General features: G+C 34.4%; 1 protein-coding gene across 1 annotated transcript in view; it reads right to left on the bottom strand.

Annotated features, from left to right (window-relative positions):
- Positions 1-436: 436 nt before the first annotated feature.
- Positions 437-27,951, bottom strand: part of LOC143066216 (uncharacterized) — a 300,444-nt gene continuing 272,929 nt past the window's right edge. The window contains exons 8-13 of the mRNA XM_076239215.1: positions 6,957-6,986; positions 5,642-5,732; positions 3,823-3,873; positions 2,404-2,739; positions 728-1,036; positions 437-456 (exon numbers count right to left, since the gene is read on the bottom strand). Of these exons, the coding sequence (XP_076095330.1) occupies positions 437-456; positions 728-1,036; positions 2,404-2,739; positions 3,823-3,873; positions 5,642-5,732; positions 6,957-6,986 (837 nt within the window). The remainder of the gene's footprint in view (positions 457-727; positions 1,037-2,403; positions 2,740-3,822; positions 3,874-5,641; positions 5,733-6,956; positions 6,987-27,951) is intronic.

Here is a 27,951-nt window from a genome sequence, read left to right as displayed (position 1 = left end):
TCGAAGGACAAAAGAGGTTTAAAGAATTTGTTAGTGTCCTTATTACAAATTTCATCATCGAAATGATCACAAGTGCACTTGCTAGGTGACCAGTATGTTGATGATCCGCAGGTTTGAAAAACCAATTTTCCATTCGAACATTGATAAAACTTAGAACAGTCATTTTTGTCTGGAAAGTATGCTTCACTTTGTGGATCATCCTTGCAATCAGGTACATAATCTATAAAACAGAAAATGTGGATGTAAATGACTCCCTGTCTCTCTCCCTGTCTAATACATGTATATTATTACGTCGAAAATAAATGATCAATACTTAATTGTAGAATTAAACATGAAAAACAAAGACCAACTTTATCCCGAATCATTCATACTTCAAATCTAATGGTTTTGATTATTTATATTTATCTTAATATATTTCCCTGTGTAACAAATGAATTCATGAATCCAAGAGTTTATCTAAATTTGCGTATTCTAATATTTTATCAGCTTAACGAAGAAAATGCAAGAATGAGATCTAAAGGAATTGTTTTGCCTTTACTCTTAATGTTATTTTTGTCTCTAAAAAGCTACATTGTTTTTGCCATACTTTTAGTCCGTGGCGTGATCGATGTCAACGACTGAACTTGAAAACTGTTAGCACGGACCCACTTACATATTTTTGTGTTTGGCAATTGCGGGTCCATAATTATCAAGTGTTGAAAATGGTCAATATATTACTAGTACTTACCCCCTTCACATGCAGGTATAAGGATCGTAGATGTCAGGTTATCAGCAAGTCCCGAATCCGTCATTAGTGGAACACAAGATATAGTCATATTTCCAGATAACCAAGAAGCAGGAATTATCGCGTCAGCTGAGACAGTGGTACCACTTTCCTGATGATTGTCGCTACATACATTTATGTTAGGTATCATACGTGAGGATCCACCATCGTTCACAAACAAGGCCAAAGAGATGGCCACGCAAGTTTTTATCATCTCACAATGAACATGAATGCTGTCATTAATTCGTGAAACACTGTGCTGTAGCTGTGGGTCTTTTATAAAAACAAAGAAAACTAAAAGGCTTGCTTTCAACAAATTTAAAGTAAATTATCATATTATAAGCTCGCCTTGGGAATATGAGGTCTTTGGTGGTATACGATTTGAAAATTGATATTTTCTGCGTTTACATTAATTTAAAACACATTTTTTTGTTTAAGAGGTTAATAGTTGGAACAGAGTTATCGGCTAGGAGTTAGACTGATGTGTCTGGAATTAGTGTTATATCTGAACTGCAAATTTACCTTTTTGCGTTTTTTGTCTTTGATTTATGAGTTGAAATACCCCTTTGGTATCTTCCGCCCTATTTTTCCGTGTTAACAAGCACGTAGATATCTGACTCGGTATGCCAGGCCATAACAAAGCAATGTTCATATACACAACAAATTAATCTGTTATTGTCCAAATGTTCATGAAACTATTGCCACATTATTATTAACATAATTCTTATCCTTCTTCTCATCATCGGATAAAAAAGTATAACACCTTAACTAATCATAATACTCAGCCTTACATATTGCAGTAAACTATATCACAATAACGTATTCTAACCAAATAAAGTGCCGGGATTTTCGAAAGAGAAAACAAAGAGAGAAAATAAAAGTATGAAGACAAAAATAGAAAAAGGACAGGAAACTTTGTAACCAATAGTTAAAATCTCCAACTTTTGTTATATCTTAGTTGCTGGCTATATCACATTTTAAAAGAAATTGTACCAATTCAGAATTTTGAAAGTTGTTTTCCGATTGTTTGGTGTCTTAGAATTTTATATGTTGTCATTTGATAAAGAGCTTTCCGTTATGAAATTTCTGTGAGTTCAGTATTTGATGTTTTTGAACTTTAGAAGTTGCCATTTGATAAATAACTTTCCGTTATGAAATTTCCTTGAGAAAATAAAGAGAGAAAATACCAATGTGAAGACAGGAATAGAAAGAGGACAGAATAGTTATCAAAGGTACCAGGATTATAATTTAGTACGCCAGACGCGCGTTTCGTACATAAGACTCATCAGTGACGCTCATATCAACATATTTATAAAGCCAAACAAAGACAACTTTGCAGCCAAAAGTAAAAATCAATAAGTTTGTTATATCTCAGTTACTGGTAATAACACCTTTTAGAATAAATTGTATCAATTCAGGAACTTGAAAGTTGTTTTCCGTTCGTTTGATGTGTTTGAACCATATATGTTGTCAATTTGATAAAAACATTTCGTTTTTAAAATTCATTGAGTTCGGTATTTTTGATATATTATATACATGATCCTGTACGACATCACAATAGAAGAAATAGTTCTAAAATCGTGTTATTTATAACAAAGTCTTTGTATTTCACTATTTGTTGTTTCTACTTATGTGCATACCTTTTAATTTTATTTCAAATTCGCTAGACAAAACGTTTCCGTCATCATGTTCTATCGTGATCTCGTAAATCCCAACACTATCACATGTTGCTCTCCCCTTCATGAAACGCAATTGTTGGTCAGTTCTTGAAGAGTTGAAGTTGATTATCCAACCCCCATTTTGTTGCTCAAACTCATCAGATGAAACATTGACTGAAAAACCTTGAAGTACACTCAAATATTGAGATGACAACTGTCTGACATGTATACCTGACGGGTTACTGGTAAATTTCTGTGTATAAGGAATACACATTTGTTCTCCTACCCTTGCGATAGATATATCGTTTTCACATTTATCTAAAACAACAATAAATTTAAATAACAACAGGTTGATTTGAACAGCACATATAGGCTCAAAACAACCCTTACCATACAAAAAAAAACTGAAAATCGAATGGTGACTTGATCGTTAATCAAGCGAGTATATAATGATACACATATTATTAAATACATGAATATTGACAGCTACAATGTTGATATTATAGTAAGACTATTTTCATAGTATTCAACCATATTTGATGAATAAAAATGCACAACAAAAAGTCCCCCAAAAAGATAAATAAATAGTTTTAAACGCTTGTTGATACAAATTCTATATTCCAAATTAGCATACTAATACTTCGCCGTATTCTTAACTATTCATACTAAATTGAGATCAAGAAATTCATCTTAAAAACAAAATAAACAAGGTAAAACGTAACATCAAATAAACTAAAACTGTAAAAATCTCAAATTAAAAAAGAAAAGAAAAGAATAAATATAGATTTTTTTTTATACATCACAACTCTTATAATCACAAACCCTTTAAATGACAGTATCAAGTCATGTTAATGATAGTTTTTATCCTTTTGTTTCATGTGTTTGAGCTTCGGATTGTGCCATTTAATAAAATTAATTTCATTGTATTTTTATTATTACTTTTTATAATACTTAGCTGATTTATATATTCTGTCTTTTAGTGCTTAAGTATGACAAAGTGCATTTAAAGTGTTGCTTAATGAATAAACCGCATCCACATTGTGTTTGAATCGATGCATCGTTTGACTGAATATCAAATATAGATGATAGAGGTTGTGTTTAATTTAAACTGTCGAATTTGTGTGAAGTATTTGACTCCAAAAGTTAACAAAATCTCAATCATTCATGCCATTACATGTAATGCTCTAGTGCATACATATTTTAAAAAGGCTTATCGTTTTACCACATGCTTATGCATTTTCGTTATTTGAAAGTTCGATAATGTATGAAAATCCTATATTAATTCATGTTTATGAATACGTAATACAAGCTTACAGAAATGTTTATAACAAACCAACAATAATTTAATTTGTAAATCATCAAGTTTTTAGTTAATCTACCAGTACCAATGGAAAAACTTACCCGGAAAATCCGGAAGGTCATCTGTAATAGCAGTTGGAGTATCTTTCGAACCTGGAATGGTACCTTTTAAATAAAGGAATTTGACACAAACTTTTAAAGGATTTCTGCATGTCAAACAAAAGATACTATTTTTTAATGCAATTTTAATTATATTTTTTAAAATACAGCTAGCATTTTTAAGAGACAGCGTTAAATAATTGGGACATTCAAACTAGCCAACTAGCGTGTTGTAGTTTGCATACTGTTGTTTGTGTTTTGGTCGTTTATCACTTTTTGCCATGGCATTGACGTTATGAATTTGACTTGAGTTTGATTATTGCTTTGGATTCTTTCGCCTCTTATCGTGAAAACTACAACACAATTTACTGGTACTACATATAAGATTTAACACGTATAAATCTAATATATGTGAAGCCTAGACAACGTATGGTTTTTCTACTTGTAATATAACATTTATAACTTTTCCAAATAAAATATTTTTAGTGAAAATCAACAATTTGTTATATGAAGTAGACGACATAACAATTCTGCGAATCGACATTCTTTCACAATATCATAGATAAATCTCTATGGAAACATTATCAATGTCACAAACAAAGCCTTATACAAATCATTTATAATGTATAACAATTTGAATGCATAACTATCACGGTTTTACTTGAGAATAATTTAAGCACATCTGAATGCGTAACAAGCACGGTTTCATTTAAAAAAAAGGAATAAACAGTACACACACTCTTCAAATAAGACTGATCGAGCATTTCAATCTTCTTGGAAACTGAAATGGTTTTCATCTTATCGCAGAATAAAAGGCGAAAAATTGCTAATGTTAGTTTACAGTATTTTGATTATTAGCAATTAATAAAAAGTGATTGTTCTGAAATTCTATATCTCATATTAGAAAAGAAATAAAATTAGTGCAAATGAAAATAATATGATCCCTGGTAAATTCATACAACGACTTTCAACTATCAAAAGACAACTTAGCATGTTTAAACACAAAACAAACCGTCAATAAAAACATATGAATAATTAACTTTGGTTTTGTTGAACTGCAACATTTGCACAATATCTGTTTATTGATGTATGCTTTCAATAGTTTGTGTCCGTTTATGGATAATCTAGTTCATGTTCTATTTAAATTAATATTGAAAGAGAAATAATCGTCCTGATTTCTATCAACACAAATTTGAAAGATATATTTCGCAGTATCAATTACGTTTGGCCTCTATTGATTTTTCTTGATGCATATTATGTGTTGTTACCTGTTTTTGTTTATTAGCACTAGACGTCAGAAATGCAGAATTATGAAAAATAAAGTTTACAGATTTGAAAAAGACATGTGGAAAAAAATCTGAAAAATCTAAAGAAAAAATAATTGTCAAAATAAGATTGTGCTCAGACATTACCCTGAACCTGATGCGACGAGAGGTTTAGCTTATATAAAACCTGGTTTAATCCATCCTTTTCTTCATAGAAAAATGCACGTACCAATTCGCGAATATGACAGTTGTTATCAATTCGTTTGATGTGTTTGAGCTTTTGATTAGGGACTTCGTTTTGAATTTTCCTCGGAATTCAGTATTTTTGTGATATTACTTTTTTGAATTATTCGAAACTCTAAGGATTTCTACCACAAAAAAAATTACCTTAGCTGTATTTGACAAAAACGTTCGCAATGTTACGTTCGTCCTCGTTGCTCTTCAACTTCGTATTGTAATTTTGCCTTTTTACTTTTAGATTCCCGCGTCAGCTGATATCTTTGATGAGTTTCATAGACACAAAACACTTACTTTATATGGTTATTTGCTTTACATACCTAAGAAATATTTATTTTGGATGACCCATGCCGCAACGCCGGATATACATCCGATTAAAACAATAAGAATGATTATTCTCAAAGGGCAGTTCTGAAATAAAAATAAAACAAAAATAATAAAATAAGATACTATAGGAAAGAGAAGGACAGCGATGAATAAAGCAAGACTCAGATTGGCAAATAATTCTTAGGACGCAGACGAGTTATTTTTATCTGCTGTACATTTTGATGGACATAACATATACTCAGTTTTCAAATGAAATTGAGATTTCTATAACATGTTATTTGGCATATTTCAAAGTGGAACCAGCTCTTCAATATTTATAAAATTATTATGACCACTACATTATTCATAAAAAGGAATTCATGTATTGTTTGTTATCTTACTATCATACTTTTTTTTTAATTTCTACTGTAAACACTGACCTCGTCGCATGTTTGTATCTAAAGTTTTATGAATTTCTATCAAACCAACGCTTCATCAGTTTGAATAACAAAACAGTTGTATTTTAAAACAATTCTGCGAAGAGAGACAGTAATGTCGAAAGGGAAAGTCAAACTCTTACTTCTAAAACCAAATGATTTTTTATGGCAAACAAAAAGATAAAAATCTCGAAAAAATAAGCAACACTGTACAAAATAAAACATACAAAACTTAATACTGAACAACATCAAACCGACGAAACCAACCAGATTATAATCTTAGTTGATCTAGAAGACTACGTAAATCCTGCTCTGCATTTTGTACATGTGGCACCCGTCGTGTTTCTTATTAAAGTACAAACCCGATGATAAAGATTTCTTTAAAAATACTAGTTTGGAGTATGAAGTCTCTTGAATTTTATTTCAAAAGGGGGAATGGATTCCTGTCTGAAACAGAATGAAACTCGCTAGTAAGATATCATGAGGCATAATTTTTGATGCACTTAAATGTCATCACATACTTGTGATAGTTATTCTCTATTGAACTGTCATCCAGTTTAATTGTTTGCATAAGGGTTTGTGAGGAGAGATTAGGTCTGTTTGTAGTATTATTCTAGCATATCTCCTTTGAAATTTTAAATATCATATTTAAACCATCACAGCTAGCGATCAATTAGTGGTGAGATTGACCATTAAAGCATAATTTTCTGAAGTCTAGATTTAAAAACTTCTTAATCTTTATTAGTAGATATAGCCTAAATGAAATTTCAAGCAGATCAAATAAATTTGGTTTGACCATGTCAGGGAAAATTCAATTTAAATGCTAAGAGCATATTATCATCTTCAATTACAATAAATAGTTTGCTAGATGTATATTAAAAACAAAACCTACCTTTTTACTCTTGTAATGTTTTTCCAGGTCCTAAAAATAAGAAGACTTATTAGATTTTCACTTCGATTGGCCTCTGAGACAAATATCCTTCTAATGTATATATAAGAAGATGTGGTATGAATGTCAATAAGACAACTCGCAATTCAAGTCCCAATTTGTAAAAGTAAACAATTATAGGTCAAAGTACGGACTTTAGATGCATGAGTTTTTATGTCAGTTGTTATTGGCGCTGAACAATCTGTCAGTACTCTCAGATCTGTACTTAGTGTCTTTTTATTATTGGGATATACAAGTACTCGGTCACGTCCACGTGTTTTTGTTGTATGTTTTTATATTTGTATTCATCTGATGAGTTAAGCTTTTTTTCAACTGATTTTTAGCCATGGCGTTGTCAGTTTGTTTTAGATTTATGAGTTTGACTGTCCCTTTGGTATCTTTCGTCCCTCTTTTATAGTTTGTTCTTATGTTGTACTTCTACCTAACTGTCCAGATTAGGTGAAGGGTTGCAATCTCGTTAACATGCTTAACCCCGCCTTATACTATATGTATGCACCTGTCTAAAGTCAGAAGCCTGTAAATCAGCTGTTGTTGTATGTCGTATGCTGTATTTGGTAAAACTTTAATGAATTTTGGTCCTCAATGCTCTTACACTTCGTACATTATTTGGCTTGTTGGAGACGAAACGCGAGTCTGGCGTAAATACAAAATGTAATCCTGGTATCTATGATGAGTTTATTTGCTGTGTTACATAATTGTTTTTTGTTATTTTATTGGACATTGATTAAGCCGTTTTCTCGTTTAAATTGTTTTACATTTGTGATTTCGGGGCCTTTAATAACTGACTATGTTGTATGGGCTTTAGACATTGTTAAAGGCCATACACTGATTTATAGCTGTTAATTTCTGTGTCATTTGGTTTCTTGTGGAGAGTTGTCTCATTGGCAATAAAACCACATCTCTTTTTTATTTTATATTCAACAGCCTTGTCTCACACCGTACAACAAGCTATAAAGAGTCCCAAAACCCAAAAAGTGTAAAACCATTCAAACCTTCCCCCTTACCTGAAACAATAGTGTGATATCACAACACAGAAAGACACACTAGAACATATTATTCAAAAGATATATAAACAAAAATAAGTAAGCATTCACTGAACGAATAATTATTAACTATGACACAATGTAAAAACAAAACTAGAATTGCCATTGCAAGCAATAGCGGATGTCACCCTTCCCCTATTGCCACTAAGCGGCAGCCATTTGAAAACAATTTAACAGTGAATGCAGATCAACGCATTGCGATATATCTTTCTGTAAATTTTCAGTACACTTTGAGCAATGTCAAAAGTATCACATTTCTGCTGTTTCCATGGCAACGGCAGCCATTGTGAAAATTCCAAAGTCAAAAGTCTCATCTATACCTGCCAGTTAACAATAATATTAAGTTTCATTAAGTTTGGAGCATTTTGAAAATATTTGACATTTCTGCAGTTTCCATGGCAACGGTGGCCATTTTGGAAATTCCAACTTCAAAAGTCTCATGCAGACTTGACAGTGAACAAATATATTAAGTTTCATCAAGTTTGCAGCATTTTGAAATTTTTGAAATTTTTGACATTTTGGCTGGTTTCTATGGTAACACAGACCGTTCCAAATTTCTAATGGCAGATACTACATTGGTACATGGGAGGGAACATACCATCAGAGTTTCAATGGATTTGACCTACCATATTAAGAAAGTAAATGCCACTTTTAGGTGTTTTTTGGACCATTTTGACCTGTTTTGCCTTGTTTCCATGGTAACACAAGACATTTTCGAAATTCCAACGCCAACTTACATATCTACCAATGTTGCTCATCGTTACTGTGAAGTTTTATTAAATTTGGAGCATTTTGATATTTTGGAAATTTTTGATGTAGTATCCATGGCAACATAGTAGTTCCAATGAATACCAAAAATCATCCAAAACAAGTATATAGTGGGCACCTACATTGTATCAAAATATAATGATTCTAAGTTAAAGCATCTCCAAATAATTCACCAAAACCAAAAAGTGGAATTTTTCACATTTGTTCCGTTTCCATGGTAACGGCAGCCATTTTTAATGGTTCTATGACCTACTGCAACCCGAAATTTTTTGTTCCTCATTATAGTTGACTATCACTAAGATTGGTTCCCTTGTCTTCAAAAAATCTGCCGGACAAAAATCATTGGAAGAATAAGAATAATAACTAGAATTGCCATTGCAAGCAATAGCGGATGTCACCCTTCCCCTATTGCCACTAAGCGGCAGCCATTTCAAAATTGTTGAACAGTGAATGCACATATATTCATGGCAATACATCTTTCTGTAAATTTTCAGTACTTTCAGAGCATTTTTTAAAAATTCACATTTCTGCTGTTTCCATGGCAACGGCAGCCATTTTGAAAATTTCAAAGTCAAAAGTCTCATCGGTACTTGGCAGTTAACAATAATATCAAGTTTCATTAAGTTCAAAGCATTTTGAGAAATTTTGACTTTTTTGCAGTTTCCATGGCAACGGTGGCCATTTTGGAAATTCCAAAGTCAAAAGTCTCATTCTGACTCGCCAGTCAACTATCATATTAAGTTTCATCAATTTTGGAGCATTTTGAAATTTTTGAGATATTTGATCCTGTATCCATGGTAACAGAGTAGTTCCAATGATTGTCAAAATCAATCAAAACCTGTATATAGTGGATAACTATATTGTGTAAAAATTTGATGATTTTAAGTTCAAGCATACCAAAGTTATTCACCAAACCCGGAAGTTTTTGGAGCATTTTGACCTTTTTGCATTGTTTCCATGGAAACGGCAGACATTTTGGAAATTCCAACGCCAAATTCCACATCTACCAAAGTTGCTCATCGTTATGGTAGAGTTTCAAACAATTTGGAGCATTTTCATATTTTTGAAATTTTTGGTGTAGTTTCCATGGCAACATAGTAGTTCCAATGATTGCCAAAATCATCCAAAACCAGTATATGGGTAGCACCTTCATTGTATTAAAATATGATGATTCTGAGTTTAAGCATCTCCAAATTATTCCAAAAAAACAAAAAGTGGAATTTTTCACAATTGTTCCGTTTCCATGGAAACGGCAGCCATTTTTTATGGTCTTAGACCCTACTGCAACCCGGAATTTTGTGTTCCCTATTATACTTAACTATCATTAAGATTGGTTCCATTGGCTCCGAGAAAAGTGGCGGACAAAATAGTTGGAAGAATAATAATAATAACAAAGAAACAGAGGAAAAGCAATATGTCACCCGACATTGTCGATCGGGTGACATAATAACTAGATTTGCCATTGCAAGCAATAGCGGATGGCACCCTTCCCCCATTGCCAGGTGAGCGGCAGCCATTTTGAAAATTCCAAAGTCAAAGAGCTCATCTACAGATGTCTATTAACATTCTTGTAAAGTTTCATCAATTTTGGTGCATTTTGAATTTTTTGAAATTTTTGCTATTTCCATGGTAACGGGTACCATTTCCAAAATTCCAAAGACAGGTGCCACTCTGGGACATGCCATGTTACATATCCATGAAGTTTTAGAAGGTTTGATACTGATATAGTTGCAAGAAATTCAGCTTCAATGTGTTTTCCCATAGGGCCAATGTTAAACTTTCGCCCTGTTTCCATGACAATGGCGGCCATTTAGGAATTTCCTAATATTGTAACAACATCTAGACATACCAAGGAACATTACCATAAAGTTTCATCCAGCTAGGTCTTATAATGAAAGATTTAGAATTTGCATTTTTTTTCACATTTTATCAGTTTCCATGGCAACGGCAGCCACCTTGATGATGCCATACCCTGTTTGCAAAACTTCATATGCTGGGTAACATTATGGTATAGTTCCATGACCATTCGATCATACAGTGCCAAGATATGGCCTGGACAAAAAGCGTGGAAGAAAAATAAAAATAACTAGATTTGCCATTGCAAGCAATAGCGGATGGCACCCTTCCCCCATTGCCAGGTGAGCGGCAGCCATTTTTAAAATTCCGAAGTCAAAGAGCTCATCTACAGATATCTATTAACATTCTTGTAAAGTTTCATCAATTTTGGAGCATTTTGAATTTTTTCAAATTTTTGCTATTTCCATGGTAACGGGTACCATTTCCAAAATTCCAAAGACAGGTGCCACTTTGGGACATGCCATGTTACATATCCATGAAGTTGTAGAAGGTTTGATACTTATATTGTTGCAGGAAATTCAGCTTCAATGTGTTTTCCCATAGGGCCAATGTTAAACTTTCGCCCTGTTTCCATGACAATGGCGGCCATTTTGGAATTTCCTAATATTGTAACAACATCTAGACATACCAAGGAACATTACCATAAAGTTTCATCCAGCTAGGTCTTATAATGAAAGATTTAGAAATTGCATTTTTTTTCACGTTTTATCAGTTTCCATGGCAACGGCAGCCATCTTGATGATGCCATACCCTGTTTACAAAACTTCATATGCTGGGTAACATTATGGTATAGTTCCATGACCATTCGATCATACAGTGCCAAGATATGGCCTGGACAAAAAGCGTGGAAGAAAAATAAAAATAATAATAAGAAAAAAAGAAACGTAGAATAACAATACGTCACCCCAACTCCGTTGAGGGTGCCATAACTAGATTTGTAATTGCTAGCAATAACGGATGGCACCCTTCCCCCATTGCCAGGTGAGCGGCAGCCAGTTTGAAAATTCCAAAGTCAAATAGTGCATCTACAGATGTCTAGTAACATTTTTGCAAAGTTTCATTAAGTTTGAAGCATTTTGAAATTTTGGATATTTTTGCTGTTTCCATGGTAACGGCGGCCATTTTGAAAATTCGTAACTCAAAAGTCAAGTCTTCATAAGCTAGGCAACATTTGTTATAAGTTTCATTAAATTTAAAACATTTTGAAGTTTTTCATATTTTTGCTGTTTCCATGGTAACGGCGGCCATTTTTAATATTCCAAAGTCAAACCCCCGCTGCAATGTTTTCCCTCCATAATCATATACCATTTAATGTCTCTAGAATAAATTTAACATTGATGTTCTGGAATGTTCTGTGAAAATTCAAAGTTTTGACCTTTTTGCATTGTTTCCAAGGTAACAACAGATATTTTGAAAATTCCAACGCCAAATTCCACATCTTCCAATGTTGCTCATCGTTACTGTGAAGTTTCATTAAGTTTTGAGCATTTTGATATTTTTGAAATTTTTGGTGTAGTTTCCATGGCAACATAGTAGTTCCAATGAGTGTCAAAATCATCCAACACCTGAATATAGTGGGCACCTACATTGTATTAAAATATAATGTGTCTGAGTTAAAGCATATCCAAACAGTTCACCAAAACAAAAAACAGGATTTTTTCACATTTGTTCTGTTTCCATGGTAACGGCAGCCATCTTGAAAGTGCCAACCCCAAAAAGCAAATCTTAATATGGTGGTTAACATTTTGGTATAGTTCCATCTTCTTGGGTCCATTCACATTAGAGTTCCAGACTGGACAAAAATGTGTGGAAGAAAAATAATAAAGATAAAAAAAACAAAAAGAAACGTAGAATAACAATATGTCACCCCAACTCCGTTGAGGGTGCCATAACTAGATTTGTAATTGCTAGCAATAACGGATGGCACCCTCGTCCCCCCATTGCCAGGCGAGCGACAGCCATTTTGAAAGCCATTTTACAAAGTCAAAGAGTGCATCTACACATGCAAGTCATCATTTTTGTAAAATTTCATTAAGTTTGGAGCATTTTTACATTTTTGAAATTTTTGCTGTTTCCATGGTAACAGTTACCATTTCCAAAATTCCAAAGACAGGTGCCACATTGGTACATGCCATGTTACATATCTATAAAGTTTTATTGGGATTGATGCTATATTCTTCAAGAAAATGTAGCTTTTATGTGTTTTCCCATACGGTCAATGTTAAACTTTCGCCCTGTTTCCATGACAATGGCGGCCATTTTGGAACCTCTTGATATTGCATGCACATCTAGGCATATCAGGTAACACTTCCACAAAGTTTCATCCACTTGGGTCTTATAATGAAGAATTTAGAATTTTGAAAATTTTTCACATTTTTGCAGTTTCCATGGAAACGGCAGCCATCTTGAACCATTCCATGGTGCCTGCAACTCTTGACCTAAGTGTCCTCTATATGATAGAGTTCCATCAACTTTGGTCCATTGGATTTCCATAAATCTCCTGGACAAAATGTGTGGAAGAAAAATAATAAAAACTAGATTTGCCATTGCAAGCAATAGCGGATGGCACCCTTCCCACATTGCCAGGTGAGCAGCAGCCATTTTGAAAAAAAAAGAAGTCAAAGACGGCATCTACAGATGTCTATTAACCTTTTTGTAACTTTTTATTAATTTTGGAGCATTTTGATTTTTTTGAAATTTTTGCTATTTCCATGGTAACGGGTACCATTTCAGAAATTAATAAGACAGGTGCCACTTCAGGAGATGCCATGTTACATACCCATTAAGTTGTAGAAGGTTTGATCTTATATTCTTGCAGGAAATGCAGCTTCAATGTGTTTTCCCATAGGGCCAATGTTAAACTTTCGCCCTGTTTCCATGACAATAGCATCCATTTTGGAATTTCCTAATATTGTTACAACATCAAGGCATACCAAGGAACATTACCATAAAGTTTCATCCAGCTAGGTCTTATAATGAAAGATTTAGAATTTGCATTTTTTTTTCACATTTTATCAGTTTCCATGGCAACGGCAGCCATCTTGATGATGCCATACCCTGTTTTCAAAACTTCATATGCTGGGTAACAATATGGTATAGTTCCATGACCATTGGATCATACAGTGCCAAGATATGGGCTGGACAAAAAGCGTGGAAGAAAAATAAAAATAAAAATAATAAGAAAAAAAGAAACGTAGAATAACAATACGTCACCCCAACTCCGTTGAGGGTGCCATAACTAGATTTGCCATTGCAAGCAATAGCGGATGGCACCCTTCCCACATTGCCACTAAACTGCAGCCAGTTCGAAAATTCCAAAGTCAAAGACCGCATCTACAGATGTTTACTAACATTGTTGTAAATTTTCCTCAATTTTTGGAGCATTTTGAAGTTTTTGAAATTTTTGTAGTTTCCATGGCAACGGCGGCCATTTTGAAAATTCCTAAGTCAAAAGTCTGACCTTTACTTGCCATTGATCATTTATAATGAGTTTCATTAAGTTTGGAGCATTTTGAGATTTTTGGACATTTTTGCTGTTTCCATGGTAACGGTGTCCATTTCGAAAATTCCAACAACAGTTTCAATATCGACTTATGCCATATTATATATTCATAAAGTTTCTTTGAGTTTGATCTTATATTCCTTTAGAAAAGGCTGGTTTTATGTTTTTTCCCATAGGTTCAATGTTAAATTTTTCTCCAGTTTCCATGGCAATGGTACAGATTTTGCAGAAGCTAAGTACTGTTGGTACCTCAGGGCACCACTGCCAACATTTACATAAAGTTTCATTAGGTTGGCTCTTATAATAAAAGATTTAGAATTTGGATTTTTTTTTACATTTTTGCAGTTTCCATGGTAACGGCGGCCATTTTTTACCATTCCAATGTCTCTTGCACAACTTCACATGGAGGTTCATATTATGGTATAGTTCCATCAACATTGGTCTGACCAATTCCGAGAAATAGCGTGGACAAAATGTGTGGAAGAATAAAAATAAGAAAAAAAAGAAACGAACAATAACAATATGTCACCCCAACTCCGTTGAGGGTGCCATAACTAGATTTGTAATTGCTAGCAATAACGGATGGCACCCTCGTCCCCACATTGTCAGGAAAAAGGCAGCCATTTTGAAATTTCCAAAGTCAAAAAGCGTATCTACACATGGAAATTATGATTTATGTAAAGTTTTATTAAGTTTGGAGCATTTTGAAATTTTTGACATTTTAGTCATTTCTATGGTTACGGCGGCCATTTTGAAATTTCTAACTCCAAAATGCAATTCTGCCCATGCCAGGTATCATTTCTGTAAAGTTTCATCTAGTTTGCAGCATTTTTAATTTTTTGAAATTTTTTATATTTCTACTGTTTCCATGGTTACAGTAGATAATTCCAAAATTCTAAAAGCAGGCATCTCATTGCCATATGTCATGTTATATATCAATACAGTTTCATTGATCTCTATGCATTATTCTTAAAGAAAATGCAGCTTTTATGTATTTGTCCATTGCTCAATGTTAAATATTTGCCCTGTTTCCATGACAATGGCGGCCATTTTGGAATTTCTAAATATTATCTTGACATCTAGGCATACCAAGGAACATTTCCATAAAGTTTCATCCAGCTAGGTCTTATAATGAAAGATTTAGAATTTTGAAAATTTTTCACTTTTTTGCAGTTTCCATGGAAACGGCGGCCATTTAAAAAAATTCCAGAGTCAGATGCACAACTTCACATGGGGGTCCTCATTATGTTATAGTTCCAACATTATTGGATCACTCAATTCTCAGAAACACGATGGACAAAATGTGTGGAAGAATAATAAAAATAAGAAAAAAAAGAAACGTAGAATAACAATACGTCACCCCAACTCCGTTGAGGGTGCCATAACTAGATTTGCCATTGCAAGCAATAGCGGATGGCACCCTTCCCCCATTGCCAGGCGAGCGGCAGCCATTTTGAAAACTTCAAAGTCAAAGAGTGCATCTACACATGCAAAACAACATTTTTGTAAAGTTTCATTAAGTTTGCAGCATTTTAAAAATTTTGAATTTTTTGCTGTTTCCATGGTAACGGCGGCCATTTTGAAAATTCCAAACTCAAAAGTCAAGTCTACATAAGCTAGGCAACATTTGTTATAAGTTTCATTAAATTTAAAGCATTTTGAAGTTTTTCATATTTTTGCTGTTTCCATGGTAACGGCGGCCATTTTGAATATTCCAATGTCAAACCCCCGCTGCAATTTTTTCCCTCCATAATCATATAGCATTTAATGTCTCTAGAATAAATTTAACATTAATGTTCTGGAATGTTCCGTGAAAATTCAAAGTTTTGACCTTTTTGCATTGTTTCCATGGTAACAACAGCTATTTTGGAAATTCCAACTCCAAATGCCACATCTTCCAATGTTGCTCATCGTTACTGTGAAGTTTCGTGAAGTTTGGAGCATTTTGAGATTTTTGAAATTTTTGGTGTAGTTCCCATGGCGACATAGTAGTTCCAATGAGTGCCAAAATCATCCAACACCTGTATATAGTGGGCACCTACATTGTATTAAAATATGATGATTCTGAGTTAAAGCATTACCATACAGTTCACCAAAACTAAAAACTGTATTTTTTCACATTTGTTCTGTTTCCATGGTAACGGCAGCCATTTTTTACCATTCCAATGTCTCTTGCACAACTCCACATGGCGGTTCATATTATGGTATAGTTCCATCAACATTGGTCTGCCCAATTCTGAGAAATAGTATGGACAAAATGTGTGGAAGAATAAAAATAATAACTAGATTTGCCATTGCAAGCAATAGCGGATGGCACCCTTCCCCTATTGCCAGGTGAGCGGTAGCCATGGTTACGGTGGCCATTTTGGAAATTCCAAACTCAAAAGTCAAGTCTACATTAGCTGAGCAACATTTGTTATAAGTTTCAATAAATTTGAAGCATTTTGAAGTTTTTTGTATTTTTGCTGTTTCCATGGTAACGGCGGCCATTTTGAATATTCCAAAGTCAAACCCCCACTGCAATTTTTTCCCTCCACAATCATATACCATTTAATGTCTCTTGAATAAATTAAACATTGATGTTCTAGAATGTTCTGTGAAAATTCAAAGTTTTGACCTTTTTGCATTGTTTCCATGGTAACCAGAGCGATTTTGGAAATTCCAACGCCAAATTCAACATCTTCCAATGTTGCTCATCGTTACTATGAAGTTTCATTAAGTTTGGAGCATTTTGAGATTTTTGAAATTTTTGGTGTAGTTTCCATGGCAACGTAGTAGTTCCAATGATCATCAAAATCATCCAACACCTGTATATAGTGGGCACCTACATTGTATCAAAATATAATGATTCTGAGATAAAGCATATCCAAACAGTTCACCAAAACAAAAAACTGGATTTTTTCACATTTGTTCAGTTTCCATGGTAACGGCGGCCATTTTTTACCATTCCAATGTCTCTTGCACAACTTAACATGGCGGTTCATATTATGGTACAGTTCCATCAACATTGGTCTGACCAATTCTGAGAAATAGTATGGACAAAATGTGTGGAAGAATAAAAATAATAATAATAACTAGATTTGTAATTGCTAGCAATAACGGATGGCACCCTTCTCCTATTGCCAGGTGAGCGGCAGCCATTTTGAAAATTCCGAAGTCAAAGAGCGTATCTACAAATGTTTATCAACATTGTTGTAAAATTTCATAAAGTTTGGAGCAATTTGAAACTTTTGAAATTTTTGCTGTTTCCATGGTAACGGTAACCAATTCCAAAATTCCAAAGACAGGTGCCACTTTGAAACATGCCATGTTACATATCCATGTAGTTTCATTGAGTTGGACCTTCCTTGTTAACGGAGTATATGCTACTTTAAGGTTTTCCCATAGGGTCTAATGCTAAATGGATTTAGTTTCCATGGCAATATAGTAGTTCCAAAGATTCTCAAAATCATGTCAAACCTGTATATGGTGGACACCAACAATATATAAAAATTAAATGATTCTATGTTCATGCATACTCAAATGATTCACCAAAAACAAAAAAAATATTTTTCACATTTGTTCTGTTTCCATGGTAACGGTGGCCATCTTGAAAATGCCATACCTCGATTGCAAATCTGCACATGCTGGTTAACATTATGGTACAGTTCCATAACATTTGGTTCATCCAATTCCAAGATATAAGCTGGACAAAAAAAGTGGAAGAAAAATAATAAGAACTAGATTTGCCATTGCAAGCAATAGCGGATGGCACCCTTCCCACATTGCCAGGCGAGCGGCAGCAATCTAGAAATTTCCAAAGTCAAAGTGTTCATCTACACATTCAAATTATCATATTTGTTAAGTTTCATTAAGTTTGGAGCATTTTGAAGTTTTTGACATTTTTGCTGTTTCCATGGTTACGGCGGCCATTTTGAAAATTCCAACTTCAAATGTCAACTTTGCTTATGCCAGTGACCATTCCTGTAAAGTTTCATCCAGTTTACAGCATTTTTATTTTTTTTGAAATTTTTGACCTTTTTGCATTGTTTCCATGGTAACAACAGATATTTTGGAAATTCCAACGCCAAATTCCACATCCTACAATGTTGCTCATCGTTACTGTGAAGTTTCATGAAGTTTGGAGCATTTTGATATTTTTGAAATTTTCGGTATAGTTTCCATGGCAACATAGTAGTTCCAATGAGTGCCAAAATCATCCAACACCTGTATATGGCCGGCACCTACATTGTATCAAAATATAATGGTTCTGAGTTTAAGCATATCAAAACAGTTCACCAAAACAAACAACAGGATTTTTTCACATTTGTTTCGTTTCCATGGCAACGGCAGCCATCTTGATGGTGCCATACCCCACTGCACTATAGAATGTGGTGGTCTACATTATGGTATAGTTCCATCAATATTGTTCAAGCCAATTCCGAGAAATAGAATGGACAAAAAAGTGTGGAAGAATAAAAATAATAATAATAATAATAATAACTAGATTTGTAATTGCTAGCAATAACGGATGGCACCCTCGTCCCCCTATTGCCAGGCGAGCGGCAGCCATTTTGAAAATTTCAAAGTCAAAGAGTGCATCTACACATGCAAATCATCATTTTTGCAAAATTTCATTAAATTTGAAGCATTTTGAAAATTTTGATATTTTTGCTGTTTCCATGGTTACGGCGGCCATTTTTGGAAATTCCAACTTCAAAATGGAACTCCGCACATGTCAGTCACTATTCCTGTAAAGTTTCATCCAGTTTGCAGCACTTATTTTTTTTTGGAAATTTTGAAAATTAGTGCTGCAACCATGGTTACAGTAGATAATTCCAAAATTCTAAAAGCGTACGTCTCATTGCCACATGTCATGTTATATATCAATACAGTTTCATTTACTTTGGTGCACTACTCTCTGAGAAAATGCTGATTTTATGCATTTTTCCATAGGGTCAATGCAAAACTGGGCCCCAGTTTCCATGACAACGGCGGCCATTTTGAACTATCCAAATATTGTCTTGACATCTTGGCATACTGGAGAACATTTTCATAAAGTTTCATCCAGCTGGATCTTATAACGAAAGAGTTAGAATTTTTGATATTTTAGCTGTTTCCATGGTAACGGCAGCCATTTTGAAAATTCCAAAGTCAAACTGGAAATCAGGAGATGCCAGTGAACATTCCTGTGGAGTTTCTTCCAGTTTGGACCACTTTGATTTTTTTCGCATTTGTGCTGTTTCCATGGAAACGGCGGCCATCTTTTACCATTCCATAGCAAGGTGCACAACTTCAAGTGGGGTTCTTCATTATAGTTGAGTTCCATAAACATTGGTCCGTTCAATTCTGAGAACTCGCGCGGACAAAATGTGTGGAAGAAAAATAAAAATAACTAGATTTGCCATTGCAAGCAATAGCGGATGGCACCCTTCCCCTATTGCCAGGTGAGCGGCAGCCATTTTGAAAATTTCAAAGTCAAAGACCGCATCTATAGATGTCTGTTAACATTGTTGTAAAGTTTCCTTAATTTTGGAGCATTTTGAAATTTTTGAATTTTTTGTAGTTTCCATGGCAACGGCGGCCATTTTGGAAATTCCGAAGTCCAATGTGTTATCTTTACTTGACATTGATCATTTATAATGAGTTTCATTAAGTTTGGCGCATTTTGAGATTTTTTTACATTTTTGCAGTTTCCATGGTAACAGTGTTCATTTCGAAAATTCCAACTACAGTTTCAACATCGACTTATGCCATGTTATATATTCATAAAGTTTCTTTGAATTTGATCTTATATTCCTTAAGAAAAGACTGGTTTGATGTTTTTTCCCATAGGTTCAATGTTAAACTTTTCTCCAGTTTCCATGGCAATGGTAGAGATTTTGCGGAAGCTAAGTACTGTTGGTACCTCAGGGCACCACTGCCAACATTTACATAAAGTTTCATTAGGTTGGCTCTTATAACGAAAGATTTAGAATTTTGATTTTTTTTTACATTTTTTTAGTTTCCATGGTAACGGCGGCCATTTTTTACCATTCCAATGTCTCTTGCACAACTTCACATGGCGGTTCATATTATGGTATAGTTCCATCAACATTGGTCTGACCAATTCCGAGAAATAGCGTGGACAAAATGTGTGGAAGAATAAAAATAAGAAAAAAAAGAAACGTACAATAACAATATGTCACCCCAACTCCGTTGAGGGTGCCATAATAAGAAAAAAAGAAACGAACAATAACAATATGTCACCCCAACTCCGTTGAGGGTGCCATAAAAAAAGAAACGTAGAATAACAATATGTCACCCAAACTCCGTTTAGGGTGCCATAACTAGATTTGCGATTGCAAGCAATAGCGGATGGCACCCTTCCCCTATTGCCAGGTGAGCGGTAGCCATGGTAACGGCGGCCATTTTGGAAATTCCAAACTCAAAAGTCAAGTCTACATTAGCTGAGCAACATTTGTTATAAGTTTCAATAAATTTGAAGCATTTTGAAGTTTTTTGTATTTTTGCTGTTTTCATGGTAACGGCGGCCATTTTGAATATTCCAAAGTCAAACCCCTGCTGCAATTTTTTCCCTCCATAATCATATACAATCATATACCATTTAATGTCTCTAGAATAAATTAAACATTGATGTTCTAGAATGTTCTGTGAAAATTCAAAGTTTTGACCTTTTTGCATTGTTTCCATGGTAACAACAGCGATTTTGGAAATTACAACGCCAAATTCCACATCTTCCAATGTTGCTCATCGTTACTGTGAAGTTTCATTAAGTTTGGAACATTTTGAGATTTTTGAATTTTTTGAAGTAGTTTCCATGGCAACATAGTAGTTCCAATGAGTGCCAAAATCATCCAACACCTGTATATAGTGGGCACCTACATTGTAATAAAATGTAATGATTCTAAGTTAAAGCATAACGTATTAATTCACCAAAACCAAAATCTAGATTTTTTCATAATTGTGCAGTTTCCATGGAAACGGCGGCCATATTTTACCATTCCATAGCAAGGTGCACAACTTCACATGGGGGTGTTCATTATAGTAGAGTTCCATCAACATTGGTCCATTGGATTCCAAGAACTCTCGCGGACAAAATTTTGTTGCAAGAAAAAAAATAAAAATAATAATAAGAAAAAAAAGAAACGTAGAATAACAATACGTCACCCCAACTCCGTTGAGGGTGCCATAATAAAAAGAAAAAAAAAGAAACGAACAATAACAATATGTCACCCCAACTCCGTTGAGGGTGCCATAATAATAATAAAAAGAAAAAAAAGAAACGAACAATAACAAGATGTCACCCCAACTCCGTTGAGGGTGCCATAATAATAAGAAAAAAAAGAAACGTAGAATAACAATACGTCACCCCAACTCCGTTGAGGGTGCCATAACTAGAATTGCCATTGCAAGCAATAGCGGATGTCACCCTTCCCCTATTGCCACTAACCGGCAGCCATTTCAAAATGGTTTAACAGTGAATGCACATAGATTCATGGCAATACATCTTTCTGTAAATTTTCAGTACATTCAGAGCATTTTAAAAAAATTCACATTTCTGCTGTTTCCATGGCAACGGCAGCCATTTTGAAAATTTCAAAGTCAAAAGTCTCATCTGTACTTGCCAGTTAACAATAATATCAAGTTTCATTAAGTTTAAAGCTATTTTGAGAATTTTTTACTTTTTTGCAGTTTCCATGGCAACGGTGGCCATTTTGAAAATTCCAAAGTCAAAAGTCTCATCCAGACTTGCCGGTCAACAATCATATTAAGTTTCATCAAATTTGGAGCATTTTGAATTTTTTGAAATATTTGATCCTGTATCCATGGTTACAGAGTAGTTCCAATGATTGTCAAAATCATTCAAAACCTGTATATAGTGGACAACTGTATTGTATAAAAATTTGATGATTCTATGTTCAAGCATACCAAAATTATTCACCAAACCCTGAAGTTTTTAGAGCATTTTGACACTTATGCACTGTTTCCATGGTAACGGCAGACATTTTGGAAATTCCAACGCCAAATTCCACATCTACCAAAGTTGCTCATCGTTATGCTAAAGTTTCAAAAAATTTGGAGCATTTTCATATTTTTGAAATTTTTGATGTAGTTTCCATGGCAACATAGTAGTTCCAATGATTGCCAAAATCATCCAAAACCTATATATGGCTGGCACCTGCATTGTATTAAAATATAAGGATTCTGAGTTTAAGCATCTCCAAATTATTCACCAAAACCAAAAAGTGGATTTTTTTACAGTTGTTCCGTTTCCATGGTAACGGCGGACATCTTGAAAGTGCCAACCCCAAAAAGCAAATCTTCGCATGGTGGTTAACATTATGGTATAGTTCCAACGTCTTTGGTCCATTTATATTAGAGTTCCAGAGTGGACAAAAAAGTGTGGAAGAAAAATAATAATAACTAGATTTGCCATTGCAAGCAATAGCGGATGGCACCCTTCCCCTATTGCCAGGTGAGCGGTAGCCATGGTAACGGCGGCCATTTTGGAAATTCCAAACTCAAAAGTCAAGTCTACATTAGCTGAGCAACATTTGTTATAAGTTTCAATAAATTTGAAGCATTTTGAAGTTTTTTGTATTTTTGCTGTTTCCATGGTAACCGCGGCCATTTTGAATATTCCAAAGTCAAACCCCCGCTGCAATTTTTTCCCTCCACAATCATATACCATTTAATGTCTCTAGAATAAATTAAACATTGATGTTCTAGAATGTTCTGTGAAAATTCAAAGTTTTGACCTTTTTGCATTGTTTCCATGGTAACAAGAGCGATTTTGGAAATTCCAACGCCAAATTCCACATCTTCCAATGTTGCTCATCGTTACTGTGAAGTTTCATTAAGTTTGGAACATTTTGAGATTTTTGAATTTTTTGGAGTTGTTTCCATGGCAACATAGTAGTTCCAATGAGTGCCAAAATCATACAACACCTGTATATAGTGGGCACCTACATTGTATTAAAATATAATGATTCTGAGTTAAATAGTATTCAAATAGTTCACCAAAACAAAAAACTGGATTTTTTCACATTTGTTTCGTTTCCATGGTAACGGCAGCCATCTTGACGGTGCCATACCCAGTTCGCAAAACTTCGTATGCTGGGTAACATTATGGTATAGTTCCATCACCATTGGAGCATACAGTGCCAAGATATGGACTGGACAAAAAGCGTGGAAGAAAAATAAAAATAATAAGAAAAAAAGAAACGTAGAATAACAATACGTCACCCCAACTCCGTTGAGGGTGCCATAACTAGAATTGCCATTGCAAGCAATAGCGGATGTCACCCTTCCCCTATTGCCACTAAGCGGCAGCCATTTGAAAACAATTTAACAGGGAATGCAGATCAACGCATTGCGATATATCTTTCTGTAAATTTTCAGTACATTTTGAGCATTGTCAAAAGTTTCACATTTCTTCTGTTTCCATGGCAACGGCAGCCATTTTGAAAATTCCGAAGTCAAAAGTCTCATTTATACATGCCAGTTGACAACAATATTAAGTTTCATTAAGTTTGGAGCATTTTGAAAATATTTGACATTTCTGCAGTTTCCATGGCAACGGTGGCCATTTTGGAAATTCCAAAGTCAAAAGTCTCATCCTGACTCGCCAGTCAACTATCATATTAAGTTTGATCAATTTTGGAGCATTTTGAAATTTTTGAGATATTTGATCCTGTATCCATGGTAACAGATTAGTTCCAATAATTGTCAAAATCAATCAAAACCTGTATATAGTGGATAACTATATTGTGTAAAAATTTGATGATTTTAAGTTCAAGCATACCAAAGTTATTCACCAAACCCGGAAGTTTTTGGAGCATTTTGACCTTTTTGCATTGTTTCCATGGAAACCGCAGACATTTTGGAAATTCCAACGCCAAATTCCACATCTACCAAAGTTGCTCATCGTTATGGTAAAGTTTCAAAAAATTTGGAGCATTTTCATATTTTGGAAATTTTTGGTGTAGTTTCCATGGCAACATAGTAGTTCCAATGATTGCCAAAAATCATCCAAAACAAGTATATAGCGGGCACCTACATTGTATCAAAATATAATGATTCTGAGTTTAAGCATGTCCAAATAATTCACCAAAACAAAAAAGTGGAATTTTTTGCAATTTTTCCGTTTCCATGGAAACGGCAGCCATTTTTTATGGTCTTAGACCCTACTGCAACCCGCAATTTTGTGTTCCCTATTATACTTAACTATCATTAAGATTGGTTCCATTGGCTCCGAGAAAAGTGGCGGACAAAATAGTTGGAAGAATAATAATAATAACAAAGAAACAGAGGAAAAGCAATATGTCACCCGACATTGTCGATCGGGTGACATAACTAGATTTGCCATTGCAAGCAATAGCGGATGGCACCCTTCCCCCATTGCCAAGGCGAGCAGCAGCCATCTTGAAAACTTCAAAGTCAAAGAGTGCATCTACACATGCAAAACATCATTTTTGTAAAGTTTCATTAAGTTTGGAGCATTTTGAAAATTTTGAATTTTTTGCTGTTTCCATGGTAACGGCGGCCATTTTGAAAATTCCAAACTCAAAAGTCAAGTCTACATAAGCTAGGCAACATTTCTTATAAGTTTCATTAAATTTAAAGCATTTTGAAGTTTTTCGTATTTTTGCTGTTTCCATGGTAACGGCGGCCATTTTGAATATTCCAATGTCAAACCCCCGCTGCAATTTTTTCCCTCCATAATCATATACCATTTAATGTCTCTAGAATAAGTTTAACATTAATGTTCTGGAATGTTCTGTGAAAATTCAAAGTTTTGACCTTTTTGCATTGTTTCCATGGTAACAACAGCTATTTTGGAAATTCCAACTCCAAATGCCACATCTTCCAATGTTGCTCATCGTTACTGTGAAGTTTCGTGAAGTTTGGAGCATTTTGAGATTTTTGAAATTTTTGGTGTAGTTCCCATGGCGACATAGTAGTTCCAATGAGTGCCAAAATCATCCAACACCTGTATATAGTGGGCACCTACATTGTATTAAAATATGATGATTCTGAGTTAAAGCATTACCATACAGTTCACCAAAACTAAAAACTGTATTTTTTCACATTTGTTCTGTTTCCATGGTAACGGCAGCCATTTTTTACCATTCCAATGTCTCTTGCACAACTCCACATGGCGGTTCATATTATGGTATAGTTCCATCAACATTGGTCTGCCCAATTCTGAGAAATAGTATGGACAAAATGTGTGGAAGAATAAAAATAATAATAATAAAAAGAAAAAAAAGAAACGAACAATAACAAGATGTCACCCCAACTCCGTTGAGGGTGCCATAAAAATAAAGAAAACAAAAAGAAACGTAGAATAACAATATGTCACCCAAACTCCGTTTAGGGTGCCATAACTAGAATTGCCATTGCAAGCAATAGCGGATGTCACCCTTCCCCTCATTGCCACTAAGCGGCACCCATTTTAAAACAACTTAACAGTGAATGCAGATCTATGAATTGCGATATATCTTTCTGTAAATTTTCAATACAATAACAGCATTGTCAAAAGTTTCACATTTCTGCTGTTTCCATGGCAACGGCAGCCATTTTGAAAATTCCGAAGTCAAAAGTCTCATCTATACATGCCAGTAAACAATAATATTAAGTTTCATTAAGTTTGGAGTATTTTGAAAATTTTGACATTTCTGCAGTTTCCATGGCAACGGTAGCCATTTTGGAAATTCCAACTTCAAAAGTCTCATGCAGACTAGACAGTCAACAAATATATTAAGTTTCATCAAGTTTGAAGCATTTTGAAGTTTTTGAAATTTTTGACATTTTGGCTGGTTTCTATGGTAACACAGACCATTCCAAATTTTTAATGGCAGATACTCCATTGGTACATGGAAGGGAACATACCATCAGAGTTTCAATGAATTTGACCTACCATTTTAAGGAAGTAAATGCCACTTTTAAGGTTTTTTAAAGCGTTTTGACCATTTTTGCCTTGTTTCCATGGTAACACAAGACATTTTCAAAATTCCAACGCCAAATTGCACATCTACCAATGTTGCTCATCGTTCCTGTGAAGTTTCATTAAATTTGGAGCATTTTGATATTTTGGAAATTTTTGGTGTAGTATCCATGGCAACATAGTAGTTCCAATGAATGCCAAAAATCATCCAAAACAAGTATATAGTGGGCACCTACATTGTATCAAAATATAATGATTCTAAGTCTAAGCATCTCCAAATAATTCCCTAAAACCAAAAAGTGGAATTTTTCACAATTTTTCCGTTTCCATGGTAACGGCAGCCATTTTTAATGGTCCTATGACCTACTGCAACCCGAAATTTTGTGTTCCTCATTATAGTTGACTATCACTAAGATTGGTTCCATTGTCTTCAAAAAATCTGCCGGACAAACTCAAACAATTCACCTAACTCCAAAATTATATTTTTTCACCATTTTTCCGTTTCCATGGTGATGGCAGCCATTTTTTTAGTGCCAATATTGAAAAGCAACAGGAAAGTCAGGGTTCCTTGTTATAGTGCACCATCATTCAGATTGGTTGCTTTGGCTCTGAGAAAGCGAGCGGACAAAATTAGGTGGAAGAAAAATAATAATAACTAGAATTGCCATTGCAAGCAATAGCAGATGTCACCCTTCCCCCAATTGCCACTAAGCGGCAGCCATTTCAAAATTATTTAACAGTGAATGCACATATATGCATGGCTATACATTTTTCTGTAAATTTTCAGTACATTGAGAGCATTCTAAAAAAAATTACAATCTGCTGTTTCCATGGCAACCGCAGCCATTTTGAAAATTTCGAAGTTAAAAGTCTCATCTGCACTTGGCAGTTAACAATAATATCAAGTTTCATTAAGTTCAAAGCATTTAGAGAATTTTTGACTTTTTTGCAGTTTCCATGGCAACGGTGGCCATTTTGGAAATTCCAAAGTCAAAAGTCTCATCCAGACTTGCCAGTCAACAATCATATTAAGTTTGATTAATTTAGGAGCATTTTGAAATTTTTGAAATATTTGGTCCTGTATCCATGGTAACAGAAGAGTTCCAATGATTGTCAAAATCATTCAAAAGCTGTATATAGTGGACAACTATATTGTGTAAAAATTTGATGATTTCAAGTTCTAGCATACCAAAATTCTTTACCAAACCCTGAGGTTTTTAGAGCATTTTGACACTTATGCACTGTTTCCATGGTAACGGCAGACATTTTGGAAATTCCAACGCCAAATTAAGCATCTACCAAAGTTGCTCATCGTTACCATGAAGTTTCAAAAAATTTGGAGCATTTTGAAATTTTTGAAATTTTTGGGGTAGTTTCCATGGCAACATAGTGGTTCCAATGATTGCCAATATCATCCAAAACCAATATATGGCTGGCACCTACATTGTGATAGAATATGATGATTCTGAGTTTAAGCATCTCTAAATTATTCACAAAACCAAAAACTGGAATTTTTCACAATTGTTCCGTTTCCATGGAAACGGCAGCCATTTTTTATGGTCTTAGACCCTACTGCAACCCGAAATTTTGTGTTCCTCCTTATAGTGAATTATCATTAAGATTGGTTTCATTTTACTCCAAAAAACCTGTCGGACAAAAAAAGGTGGAAGAATAATAATAATAACAAAGAAACATAAGAAAAGCAATATGTCACCCGACATTGTCGATCGGGTGACATAATAATAATAATAGGGAAAAAGAAACAGAGGAAAAGCAATATGTCACCCGACATTGTCGATCGGGTGACATAATAATAATAATAATAATAGTGAAAAA

This window comes from Mytilus galloprovincialis, chromosome 3 (assembly GCF_965363235.1).
Source record: "Mytilus galloprovincialis chromosome 3, xbMytGall1.hap1.1, whole genome shotgun sequence".
Taxonomy (NCBI): Eukaryota; Metazoa; Mollusca; class Bivalvia; order Mytilida; family Mytilidae; genus Mytilus; species Mytilus galloprovincialis.
This window is presented reverse-complemented; position numbering and strand designations above follow the sequence as displayed.